General features: G+C 43.0%; 1 protein-coding gene across 5 annotated transcripts in view; it reads right to left on the reverse strand.

Annotated features, from left to right (window-relative positions):
* Window positions 1-7,107, reverse strand: part of SEMA3D (semaphorin 3D) — a 147,944-nt gene extending 140,837 nt beyond the window's left edge. The window contains exon 1 of one of the 5 annotated variants that reach the window (XM_052790051.1): window positions 6,969-7,107. Coding sequence is in view for 3 of the 5 variants with exons in the window: in XM_052790054.1 (XP_052646014.1) it covers window positions 6,361-6,560 (200 nt within the window). In the remaining 2 variants the exon portion in view is untranslated. Of the gene's footprint in view, window positions 1-390; window positions 429-6,057; window positions 6,174-6,360; window positions 6,894-6,968 lie in introns of those variants that run through there. The other 4 variants (XM_052790054.1, XM_052790045.1, XM_052790050.1 and 1 more) reach the window with 4 other exon arrangements.
* Between the last annotated feature and the right edge of the window lie 5,744 nt (window positions 7,108-12,851).

Consider the following 12,851-nt stretch of genomic DNA (forward strand, 5'->3'; position numbering starts at 1 on the left):
TGAAACACAAAGGCTTAGAGTCTCTGACTCAAAGTATCACATGGCTCAATGGATCCAAGAATTCCAGATTTGTTCATGTGGAGACTTTGTGCCTCTAAAAAATCCTCTAACTTCCTTATAATATACCTCCCCAGAATAAAGTGGATTCCTTGAAGCTGCATTGTTCAGAAATTAATCTGCTAAACTAAAGAGGTCACAGGAACTAAAAGTCAGGTTAATTCAATGTAATTAATTTATTGAGGCATTAGGCCAAATTTGCTATTTATCTTTCACAATAGGGGATCTCATAATGCCATTACAAATTCAACTTTGCCCTGACGTTTATATCATGCAACAACAGAAAAACAGGCTGAGACCTCTGTTCATTCTATGAAAGAAAAATTTTGTTACCTGTCTTCTTGAGGAAGCCACATCTCTTAGTCTTCTGTGCTTGCTGACTCTTGCCCTACGCTGTGGTTGAAAGTGGGTTTTGTTTTTTTGTTTAATTGGATACATCACTGGTGCTAAACACAAGAGGACTTTCATTTTTAACTAGGACCTCCTGATGCTACTGCAGTATAACTAATAAATTAATAAGAACTTCTCTGAATGACAAAAGGTCCGCTGCTTGAAACTAATGCCTATACAAACAGGAGTAATAAATCATGACTAACCATACCTTATGCATGCTTCCTACTAAAAACAAGATTTTGAGAAATACGGAAGGCAGATACAAACAAATTTGTTCCTGTGTCTCCTCTGACTTCTATTAAACAACAACGGATCTTCAGAGATGTAACGTGATCACACTGTTAGTAGGACATACTGTAGTAGCTTTGAAGATTTATGTCCTTAAGAAAGGTTTTCAGGCACCTGCTTAAAAAAGAAAATAAGTCATGAAATTAAGTAAATGATTAGTATTTTATATGCAGGTGGGACATACCTTTCAGAAGTCAGAGAATGGATATAGGAATGTTACATCTTGCGAAGGCACAGATTATAAAGAAAGTCAGAAAAATAGTGCAGAGAACCTTAAAGTTAAGGCTGGTTCTTTCTGTAAATCTTGAAGAAAAGGAACTGCATTTGCAGCACTCTATCACTATTTGTCCTTCCCCTTCATTTTATTTCCTTCTCTCAAAGTGTAGCTGTTTAGCTCTTTTGATACCAAACAATGTTATGGACAGTTTTCCTTTATTACACCGTTCTAAAGCCTTTTAGTATAAGTCTTCATAAAACCACACATATGTGCGTTATAAAATTACAGAGAATAAGTTCCATATGAAAAATTCATCATATTTCTTCTTACTATTTTTTAGCAGAGATTCTTACATTAAGCATGAGAGCAACAGACATTGTTTTAATTCTTCGTTGTGGAAGGGAAAAAAAATCAATTTTTGCTTTTGGTTGAGAAAGAATTTTTTACATACTCCCTCTTTGCAGTCTTTCCCTTGCAAAACCAAAAAAGGATTTTAGACGGACAAAAAGTAACCACAATTATATGGAGTGTGTCATTGATAGATTCCAGGGGAATATAACGAGCTAGGTAGGCACATACCATTAGATATAGCTGTTCAAAATGTTAAAATTCTAGCCAAGATTAGGCTGGAATATTTGGCCACATCAGCCTTCAGGACTGCACTTAACTTTTAAAAGAGTTGATCTCACTCTAGATGTAGACTTTAGGAAAGTACCTCTTTCAAGAGAGCACTTTATGCAGCAGTCTATCTTTAAACATGTGCTCTAAGTCCCTTAAAGTCACTAAGTACAGATAGACTGAGAACAGGCACGAGTCTTTCTTTTCATGACAGCCTTAGTTTTGTATAACTTTCAGTTAATCCTAGGCTTTCTGTTACCAGTGCATTTTAGTCCTGAGTTATGCTGATGCAAGATGAGATCAGACTCAGGGCTGCAGTGCCTTCAGGATTTTTGGAAGGGGGCATTCCAGGAAAAGCAGTAACTTCTCTCTTCCCCGTCCCCTTGGAAAAAAATAAATAAGAAAACAACAACAAAAACTCAGCATATCATTGGAGTATGCTCAGATGTTACAGACAGAACTTTTTAGCCTCTCTTCTTCTGCATGACATCTGCTTCCTGCAAGTCTCCTGATTCACTGACCAACTAGATTGGAAACGGTTTAATTATGGATATTTGTTTTACTTTTAAACTGACCACATTAAAAGAAAAAGGTCACACGACTGTTCTTTCTGTTTATAATAACACAGGAAGAAAAATAACCAGAGATGTACAAAAAGGATCCGTGTTACTGAAAGCTGAGTAATATATACAGTGTGAAACTGATGCAGTGCCGAAGGTCCTCATGAGTTACAGGTCTCCATATACATATAAGCTCTAGAGCATGAATTTGTCTTTAGCCATATATATCCTGAACCCTTTAGGATTCGTCCCGCAAATTAAGGTTGCAAATAAATGCCTCTAATGTACTGTGTTTAGTATGACCAGTGAAGCTGGCTATTAGGTAAACTTAGGTACCAGCAGAGCTCTGAACATTAATCATGTTTTCCAGTTATGTTGCGGGGAAGTGCAATGATTTAGTTAAGGCCCATATAATGTTCTAGGCTTAAATACCACACCTATCACTCTGATAGTCAAATTGAGTCAATGATTCAACCCAGATGGGAATCCAGGTACTTCTTGGCTTACTGTTATCTGTTCTGCCCATTAGGCTATATGACTTCCATAAATTATTTTGCAGTTCCTGTTAAAAGAAAATAAATCCACATGATGCTAAATGCTGCCTCCCAGCTGTAATGCAAACTGGAATTTTGGACCACAGCACTGCTCCCTGACTCATCCTGGATCCCCTCCATGTGACGTTGGATCCATCTAAGCTGGGGAGAGTAGAATAAAAGTGCTTTTTTTTTTTGCCCTTTTTTTTTTTTATCACCCACTGTCAGATAACACGTGGATGTTCACGCAGCATGTCTCCAGGATGTGAAAAATAACAACACTAGAGAGGGGCCTTTCTGGATACACAAGGATAGAAAGGAGAAGATAAAAGGACTAAAGATTTATACAGGGATAATTTAAGCACTGACTCATTGCCATTGCTAAGTTTATAAAATACATAAAACCCAGACAGAAATGTTGGGGCAGGGGGGAGATTGTGTTAAGAAGTACGACAGAGATGCAGCACTTTAAAAAAGATAAAAATAGCACAGCCTTTTAGCAAAAATTTGCTTCACATGTAGTTTGAATACAGCCACCACACTTCACGTCTCATGGGCATGGCTTTACTATGAGCTTTTCTGTTGCTTGTTTGTAGCTGGAGAATATCCAGAAAGCAAGGAAAACAAACACATCACACGTTCGGTGTGTCTATTTGATTTAACGACACTTAGCATGCACCTTAAGCGTTTTCTATGGGTTAAAAAGAAAATGGGCCAAATATAGCTCTGGCTATCCCACAGGCTGCCTTGCCAGGAGAGCGCGGTGGGAAAGCCTGTTTAACCAGCGTCGAAGGATTCCCTCATGTAGAAAACCTCAAAGAGTATAGAGGTGGCTCAGTGGCCAATTCCAGCACCAGGGGTTTTAGCCAAAGTAATGACGGCATGTGCTGGGAATTCAGCTGATTCCCAGCTGATGAATCAGCCTCTCCGCAGCCACAGGTAACCGGTACGTCTACATTGCAGCGGTACACAGTGAAGAGACACCTGAGATTACAACTTGTGTATTTTTAACAGCAAAAAGAAAAATGAGAGAAAAAGCAAAACAGGCATTCAAAAGGAATCCAGAAATACATCATTAATTTGACCACCCTCAGCTGACAGCATGCTCACAGAGTGACTCTGAATGATTATGACCTTCTGCAGATTAAACTGTAAAGATCCTGACTGCGTGGGACACTTGCACCTCCACCTGTTCTGCGATAGAACGTGGAAGGAGATGCTGAGTATATCCCTTCTGCTAGGACCAAAATAGGGACAGGTTTTGTTGGGAGTGTTTCGTTCTTTGGCTTCACTTTCTATATCTTGGTGTTTACAGCGCTGATTTACTTAACTATCGTTATTTAATCTCTGAGTAATAATGATGCAGTACCCTCAAACACTTTAAAGGGCTCTTTCCCAATGAACAACATCTATTTCCATTTAATATTCTAGCTTAATTATTTTTTTTTTTCCTAGGGCCTTTTTTCATTTAATTCAATTGCAAAATCCCAGCAGAATTTCAAGGGTGCAGTATAATTTGCATAATGAACATAGTGGTATCTACAGTGAAAACATCACCTCTCAGAAAAAAAGAAAAATAAAATAAAATTAAGAAGTAGAATGAGATCAGGGATATTACAGTGTTTTGGAAGGTCGGCTGATGGCACAACCTGCAGTTCGAGAGAAGAAGGTGGAGGCTGGTACTTGGGTGTGGGGTCCAAAAGAGGTACCACTCTTCTGGGGATCTGACTACCCACTACCCACCGAGCCAAAGCTGAGGGCAGGAATACAACTCAAAATTATATCTTCCTGAGATTTAGTCACCTTACTCAGCACTACTGGAAGGCACTTCTCTCTTCCTGGCATTATTGTCCTGGAAGCATTTTACACCAGCTCTTATAACTGCAATCATTCTTATATTTTGAGACGCGGCAGAGGATACTGGTGAAGGTTCTATTTCCATTTCTGGTTAAAGCGCTCCATGGGCAGAGCCCACACACTGGCTGTGGGAGACTTTGGCTCAAAATGTTTCTGCCTGGTTTGGAACACATCTCTCTCTGCTTCAGCACTGCACCTAATGGGTAGTCCACTCTCTTCACCGTACCTGGAGAATCCCTGTTGGATTGATCCAGTGGTAAGAAGAGGGAAAGTAAATTTAGTTCCTGGATCTCCAGCTAGTCTGGATGTCTAAGCCAAAATAAACTTCAAATAAAAGTGAAGCCAGGCTGCTCAGCTCAATAAAGGCTGAAATGCTTCTATTTATGAAGCACCTCAGAGCAGGACTTGTCTTGGAAACTTTAAGAAAAAGTGGTGTGGCACCTGAAGAATTTGGGTACCTCTGTTTGACAGCAGGATTACAATTATGGATTAAAAACCCCAAATTCCTCTTGAAAAAGCTGGTTAGACACCCAACATTCTACAGCTTTAGGAAAGACCTTGATGCTGACATACCTTGCAGGTGATGATGAGTAGTGCTTTTCTGGACCAGGCCCATAATAAACTAAACAAACTAATTAAAAGGCAAAGATGAAAATCGCATCAACAGTGCTAATATGGGTTTGAAAAATATTATTAAGCTGTTGTTCCATACAGTAAATCACCTCCTAATGGTTAACAGTGAAATCAAGTCTCTTTGCCTGTTCCATATATCAGCAAGTAAGTAGTAAAAGAAAGTGACATGCTGAAGTTCTTGCAAAGATTCTTGCCTGCATCTTCATGGCCTCTGTCAGAGCCACAGATGCAGCGTTTAGCTGCTGCTTTCTCAGCAAAGTGCTCTCTGCTTATGGTCGGACTGCTGCCCCGTTGATCTCTATTGCTCTTGGGCGAATTTTCCCAATTCAGATAAAAGCGAAGCTTTTTGAAAGGAAACATAGGTGGCTGCTTTGCGCTTCTTCAGCACACAGCCACCAATTACCTAACACGCTCAGGAATGCTTCCTTTCTGGAAGCAACAACTTTCATTTTGTAATATTCACTGCAAAACAAGGAGCTTCACCACCCTCTGTGTTACTGCGCGAAGCAAAGTAGAGGTTGTCAGTGTGAGAAGACGAATAATCTCATTTCGGCGAGCACCCCGGGCCAACCAGGTGCTCTGCGGCTCCCAGCGACGGACGCGCTCAGCGGAGTCGCGCCGGTGGCAATTGCCGGAGGACTATGTGGCAAGGAAGGCATTTTGCCACCGCTCCAGCGTGCGACAGTTTCGCTGAAGAGCACGGGCTGCTTGTTGCCCACGCCGCCCTTCCCATCGCCCCGAGACACCTATGCGAAGCAGAAGCAGGCGCAGGGCTGCCGGGGCCGAGAGAACGAAACACCTCTCCCTCCACCCGCCCCGCTCCCACCTCCCCAGCCTCCGACCCCTGCTCCCCAAAACCGTCGCCTCCTCTCCCCTGACCCCCCCCCCCCCCCAAACCCACCTCCGCTGCTTTCCCTGGGCCAGCGCACCTCCCCGCGGCTTCCCACCTCCTGGATGACAGCAAGGCAGGTGGCCCGGGGACCGCCGCCAGGTGCCGGGCACCGGCGCCCGCTCCGCGGCGGCCCCGGCGGCTGTCGGGGTAGAGGCGAGCGGAGGGTCCGGGGCAAGCAGGGGGGGAACCCCATGCACTTTTCCACCACCACCCCCCCCTTCACCCCGTTCTCCGCGGCGGCGGAAAAGTGCTCCAGCGCCCGGCGGAGCGGCGCGGAGCGGCGGGGGGGACCCCGCGGGGGCTGGCTGGTACCTGCCGGGCGGCCGGAGACGGCGGCGGGGTGCGGGGTGAGGCCGGTGCGGGCCGCCGGGGCCGGTGGCCGGGTTTTTGGAGGCGTTGCGAGCGGGGCGGGCTCCTCCCCGGCGGCGGCGGCGGCGGTGGCGGCGGCGGAGGGTCTCTCTCCTTGTGCGCGGCGTGTCAGACTTTCCCCTGGCTTCCTTCCCTTCCTCCATCCCCGCCACCCCTTTCCACTCCCTCGCACGCACATGCACACCCCTCCAGCAAATGGGCTGCTTCGGGCGTGCGTGTGTGTGTGCGTGTGCGTGTGTCAGGCACACACCCACTGCCGCTGCTCCCGGCGCGGGTCACAGCCCCGGCCACCGGGAAACATTAGCTCCGTGAAAAGTAGCGGAGCGCGCTCACAGACACACCAGCACACAAGCACACACACGAGCACACCCCCACAAACACACGAGCACACCCGCACAAACACACGAGCACACCCGCACACAAACACCCAAGCACACACGCGGACTGTGGCGGCAATATGCCCACCCTGCTGAGACCCGGCACTGAGGGACCCGCCGCTCACGTACTTTCCCCTGGACCACAGACCTCTCCCGCGCTGCCGGATCACACACCTGTGAGGTTGCACAGGGGCATCCCAGCCTAAGAGAATAAGGCCATCACCCTGCACAGGTGCTGGTCCGGATCGTAATGTCTAAAGCAGCCTCAGGTCCACTCAGGTTCTTCCTGCAACACATTCCCGCTGGGGCTGAACTGCAGGTCGCTGGCTGGTAGACTGGGAGTGAAAAAAAAAAAAAGGCCGGCTCGCCACGCTTACTGATAAGGAGAAAGCAGTTGGGCAGTGGCCCAGAGCTAGGGGCTCGTGCACCTTTAAGAGTAGCACACGTGCAAAATCGTGGCTGCCAGGGGTACATCTGCCTTTGCATTTATTTGTTTTGCCCGTGGAATGTGCTACATCGGTGGTTCTCCAGCTTTCGCATGCTGCAGACCACTTCCTAAGAGAGAATTTCTCTCCTGGACCAACCCACTCCCACACCAAACCCTTCTCTCCAACATATTTCCTTCTGTGGCTGCCCGAGGAAGAGCCTTTCTGCCCACAGGCTGAGAGCCATTGAACACATGGCACAGATAATATCAGACACTTCCAGACAAGACACACTGGGGTTCTTTCAAAAACAGCGTTTCCCTTAGTGAAGAGCTCAGATTGAAAGTCTTCAGCTGGCGACTCCGTTGCAGCACAGACCCTGACTGTTGCTCCCATGAAATAACAGCAGAACCAAAGAACTCCAGAGAAATATATTGGAGTTTCCACCATGTCACCCACCTCATCAGAACTTCATCCTTACCTACCATTCACAGAGAAGTCAAATGGGTGGTCTGGGCATATAAGACGGGATCTAAATATGGGGTTTTTTTGAAGTTCACCAAAATCCAGCTTTACACTTTTTTATCTAAGTTTTTAAAACATTTTGTTACTACAGTACCGAGCTGATGTTGTTTTTATAAACTCTGCACACACAGATACACAGACTGTAATTGTCTACATGTGTCTTATATTCCCACTAAATAAATGGAGGAATTTGAAGACAGGTTGTTTCACAGTTGCCATTGACTTCTGCTGTTTAAGGCCTTCAAAACAGGATTTTATACCTGATTTTCTACATTCAATTCATTATCATCAATAAAACTTACCATCACTTTAATCCCTGGATGGATGGCAGTGTTTCATAAAAATATCATTGTGATCAGTATGATGCAGATTAGAGCCCAGTTTGTGTTTTAAATTCCTGTAGAATGATTCTGGGACTTTACCTTGTTCCCAGATACTCACTGAACATCACTGGCACCTTGCTCGTAACTACTTTCTGCACCAGAAACAGCTCAACAAAGAGAATTGAGGAGCAGGTTGATGGAAGAAAAAGCCCTGTTGATTTTTTAAGCATTCATTAGAACTACAGAATTGGGCTTTGAGGTACCCTAAAAACATGAATCCTGATCAAAACAAAATGGGCTGAAAAATACCGCTTGCTTTATGTACTGGAGATGTTTCAGACTCCTGCGAAAAAAATCAGTATGAATGTCCCCTTTTCTCATTTGTGGAACCAGTCTGCAGCCTCTGTGAAATGTAAAAGAAATGGGTTTGGAAATGGTTTTATTTTAGTAGCTACTTTTTATTCCTGCAAATCACGAGAACACATATTTTTGGTGGTATAAATAGCAGAAGATTCATCTTTCAAGAATTATAAAAACGAATTTGTGAAATAATTAAGCTCTTCATTTATTGAAGTGGAAGAAACCAAGAAAAAAGATGCCCTCTTGTGGCTGTTTGCTGAATGAAAACTGAGAAAGTTCATAAAATTTCTGTGCAGACAACACGGACTGAACATGCCTTTTTGTTCCTTGTTGCTAAGGCTGTAAAACAAGGTTACACAGAGTCATACCATGGACACAGGCTGAGGAGACATCTACCATCTGCACAGTATCATTTTAAATGATCAGTCGATGCATTCCTTGGCATTGTATTTTAAACAACTGTTCAGAAAATCCCAGAGTAGATAAGTACAGCTTTACTGGAAGACATTAGAAGGAATTTTACCTTTCTCAGTGTCTGCATTAATGCTACCTCTCTGAGTGACCTTTTTGGTTAGGACTGCATTTGGCCTTTACACGGTGTTCGAAATGCCCAAAAGTTATAGGAATTTCTGCCAAATTTATAGAAATTACCTAAATTTTTAACAGGAAGAGAATGGTTCCTTTCAATGTTTTGAAGATGTGATGATTATAATGATGGCAATGACGATGACATTATTTTTCCTGCAGAAAGTACACTGACTATGGGGTGGAAGAAATATTCAACAGGTTCTTATAAACATGAATTTGAAAAGTGCTTTTTTTCTCCTTTTTTTGTCTTCTTTAGGTAATTTGAAGCTCCCCTAAAACCAAATTCCACACCCAGTGCCCTGGGCAACTGTTCAAATTTCCTGCAAGGCTGAGTGGCTCATAAAGGAGCAGAAGTTGAACATCAGATATCTGCATTTTTCTTTTCTCATTGAAAAATAATACAAGCATGATTTAAATGACCAAATAGATCTTTAGCAAACAATTAAAAGTAGGAGGAGAGTTAAGCTGTTCTTGTTACTTTCTATTCCTTTCCTTTTTTGCTTGATCATAAGTCCGAACACTGTCCAGATACTGTAATGCCAAACTGGCATATTTCAGAGAAAACTGTTTTCATCTGAGATAAATTGTCAATGCAGATAGCTGGTCTCTTAGTAAAGGCTGCAGGAGAAACGTGAGACACCAGCATGCTGCCACACTGTAGGCATTTATCTTTATGCTGAGTGCTATTATTCCTTCTGTAAGTAGTGACAGAAATGCCTGCAGCACTCTGCAGTGCAATGATGTTGCTTAAGTCTCTTAAGGAGAGAGACTGTTTTCCAAATGTAAGGCTAAATTGTACCTAGTGAATCTCTTCCAACTGAACAACTACGCATTTGGTGTCTTTGAGGGCCTTCATGAAAAGAAGATCCTGTAACTCATGTCCAACTTCGAAAATTTTCAAAAGAACCTCCCACTTTCTACTGACAAGCCCAAGAAATTGGGTGTTGACCTACAAACCGGAATGGCGTGAAGTCTGACACTGCTTATTCCCAGCCACCCACCCCTGTCTCTGCTCCCAGCAGCAGACATGAAAGCGTCAAACATGCAGCAACTTCTGTACCCAGCACGTTAAATCAAGGCACTGAAACCCAGAACTGATTGACTTTCACCTGCTGGATTGTCAGCTGGAGCAGTGAAGGAGCTGCTGCATATGCAGGTCAGGTCCTCATCCACAAGTGGGGAAGCCTTTGTAAGGATGGGGAGGGAGCAATCAGCTGGGGGCAGAAACTGCCTCATCCAGTCAACCTCAAGTGCCTGTATTTGTGACTCAGCCACCAAATGTGCCTCCTTGGGGAGCCCTGGGTCACTAAGTTCCTACAGCTACTGTGCAAACATAGTGGCAGACTGGGTCCCACACTTGCAATATAGTCAAATTCAGACTCCAACACTGTCCGAGAATCTGGATCAATATGCTCTGAAGATAGTAGGTGTTATTTCCACTGACAATAATGGGACCTGCACAAATTCATGGGGGACTATATAGAGGAGAGAATTATATATATGTCACAGACTTACTAAAAGTCAGGTGTTTTAAGGAGGATGAGTAAGAAACAGAATAGTATTAGTAAGATATTGAATTGCCACCTTGCAGTCCATCAGAAAGTAAAGGCTCTTTTTCTGCACTCTTCCTGCAACTCGGGTTTTTGCCTTGTCTGAAGGGCAACAGCCAGGGTTTGCCCATTGCCTTGTGCTGATGCAGCTAGGCTGACCTTTGGGGGTCTGCAGAGCAAGGCAAGGGACTCTGCTTACTCCCTCTCCCACCAATTTGGGAAGAGGAGAATCTGTTTTACTCCGGTGTTGGTAATCATAATGCAGCATCTGCCCAGGAGCGCACACTGATTTCATGTCTTCTCCCACCCCATAAAGCCAGGGTCAGCATCTGCTCCTTTCTTTTCTTTTTGATATAGCTTGGACAGAGCCTTGACATTGCAGTTGTAATCTGATTTATTCATAGCAGTATTTCTTCCCAAATAGCTTTTTTTTTTTTTTTCCTTAGGATAAATATATGCAGGTCATCACAGAACCAGGCATCTGTATTGCATCCTTATTACCACCACACACTATGCTTGAGGAACATGTATTGCAAACACTGACTGAGCCTGCAAACCCTTACTGACAAGGGTTTCTGTAAGACCTTTAATTTTATTTTTTACCCGATCATTCCAAGTTCTACATGATCTAAAGCACTGAAAACAAGAAGTCAGAGCAGAAAGAGGTCAAGGCTCCTTCACTTTACCAGTTTGTGAAGAAGCTCAGCAGGTACTGTAGATTGCATCAGCAGAAATCCTACCGGAGGTTAGAGTGCATGAAGGGAGGCTTTTCTAGCCTCTGTGGCTCACAAATAAGAGCAGATTTCACTTCATTCATTGCTATAAGATGTAAGAGATAATCTATCTCCACTGAGTTGATGTTCAAAAAAAAAAAAAAGAGACAAAGGGAAATTTTTATGAAAGGTGCAGAGAAAAGTCCAAGATATTACTTAAAAGGGGACAAAACCTTCCTTAAAAGTATTAGCTAAAGTAGAATATCCATATTTGTCTTGCTGCCAAATTCCTTGGTTAATTATCAAAACTTAGACATGAAGGATCTGATACTGAAAAAAATGACTGAACATGTTCAAACTGCATTGGAGTTCACAATGTTTAACTTTGTTCAGCACGTCACAGGGTTAGGTACAAATCAAGCAATGCCTCATCCCAGGTACCTTCTTGTCACTATTCAGTCCCTGTCCTCTCATAACTTCAACTGTCTCATGAAACACCTACAATTTCCACTGACTTTAGTTCAAACTTTGATGCACGGTGCATGTGGGATCTGGCCCAAATATGATAAGAAGAATAAAAAATTTATCTACAGATCATGGTTGGGATATGAACTCAGTATCTACAAAATAAATAGTATGACAAGAAAAAAAATTGTTGCATTTTCACGTGCCTCCTGGATAGGAAAGGAAAGCAACCCCTAAGAGCCCACAGTTCTATGTATTTTATGAGTCAGACAAGAAATTAATTTCCATAAAAAATTAACTGAAGTTCATTTTCCTGCTTTGTAAAAATTATACTTCTATATTTCTGAGGAAGGACATTTCTACCTCCTGTTTCTACTTCCAATGAAACCAATGAACTAATTGGTTTAAGGCATTATCCTGCTCTCGCTGAATGGCAGCAACTGCTGTAATGATTTATTGACTTCAGCACCAGCAGGGGAGGGTTAGAATAAAATCAGCTCTAAGCTGTGTTCAGAGAACTCCAGTTCCCCTCAGCAGTGGCTGTAGCAATAATAAACCCCCCCTCATTTTAATAAAACATGAGTGCTATTACAAGAAACAGTTCCATGTATTTTCTTATCTCAGAACACAGGATATCTAGTTCTGTTTATCCTTAGCATGAACAAATCTGCATGAATGCCTGAAAGTCACTTTTTTCTAGTGAAAATATGTACTTGTGGTTAACAGAAGACAAACATCCAAGCAATGGTTCTATAGATAGAAATGTTCTTTCTGGCTCTAAAAGATAGCTTTGTGCAAAACACACCCTATTTATTATTTATTCTTGGATATTTTTGTTTCCTGCCCAATTTAGGCCAAACCTTAACTCTAGGTGATCGCTTTGCAAGCAAAATAGTGTTAAATGGAACCACATGCCTTAATGATTTACAGCATACATTATGTGGGCTCATGTTCGCTGTCCTCGACAAATAGCTATTTTGGATGTATTAAAAGATTGTCTCTCTTAAACTGTAAACTTTAAATTTGTTATAGCTTCATCAGTGAGAACAGATTGTTGTTAGTAGCTTAAGATAATATACAACTGGCCAAGTCAGTACAAAATTACTCT

This window comes from Harpia harpyja, chromosome 6, assembly GCF_026419915.1.
Source record: "Harpia harpyja isolate bHarHar1 chromosome 6, bHarHar1 primary haplotype, whole genome shotgun sequence".
Taxonomy (NCBI): Eukaryota; Metazoa; Chordata; class Aves; order Accipitriformes; family Accipitridae; genus Harpia; species Harpia harpyja.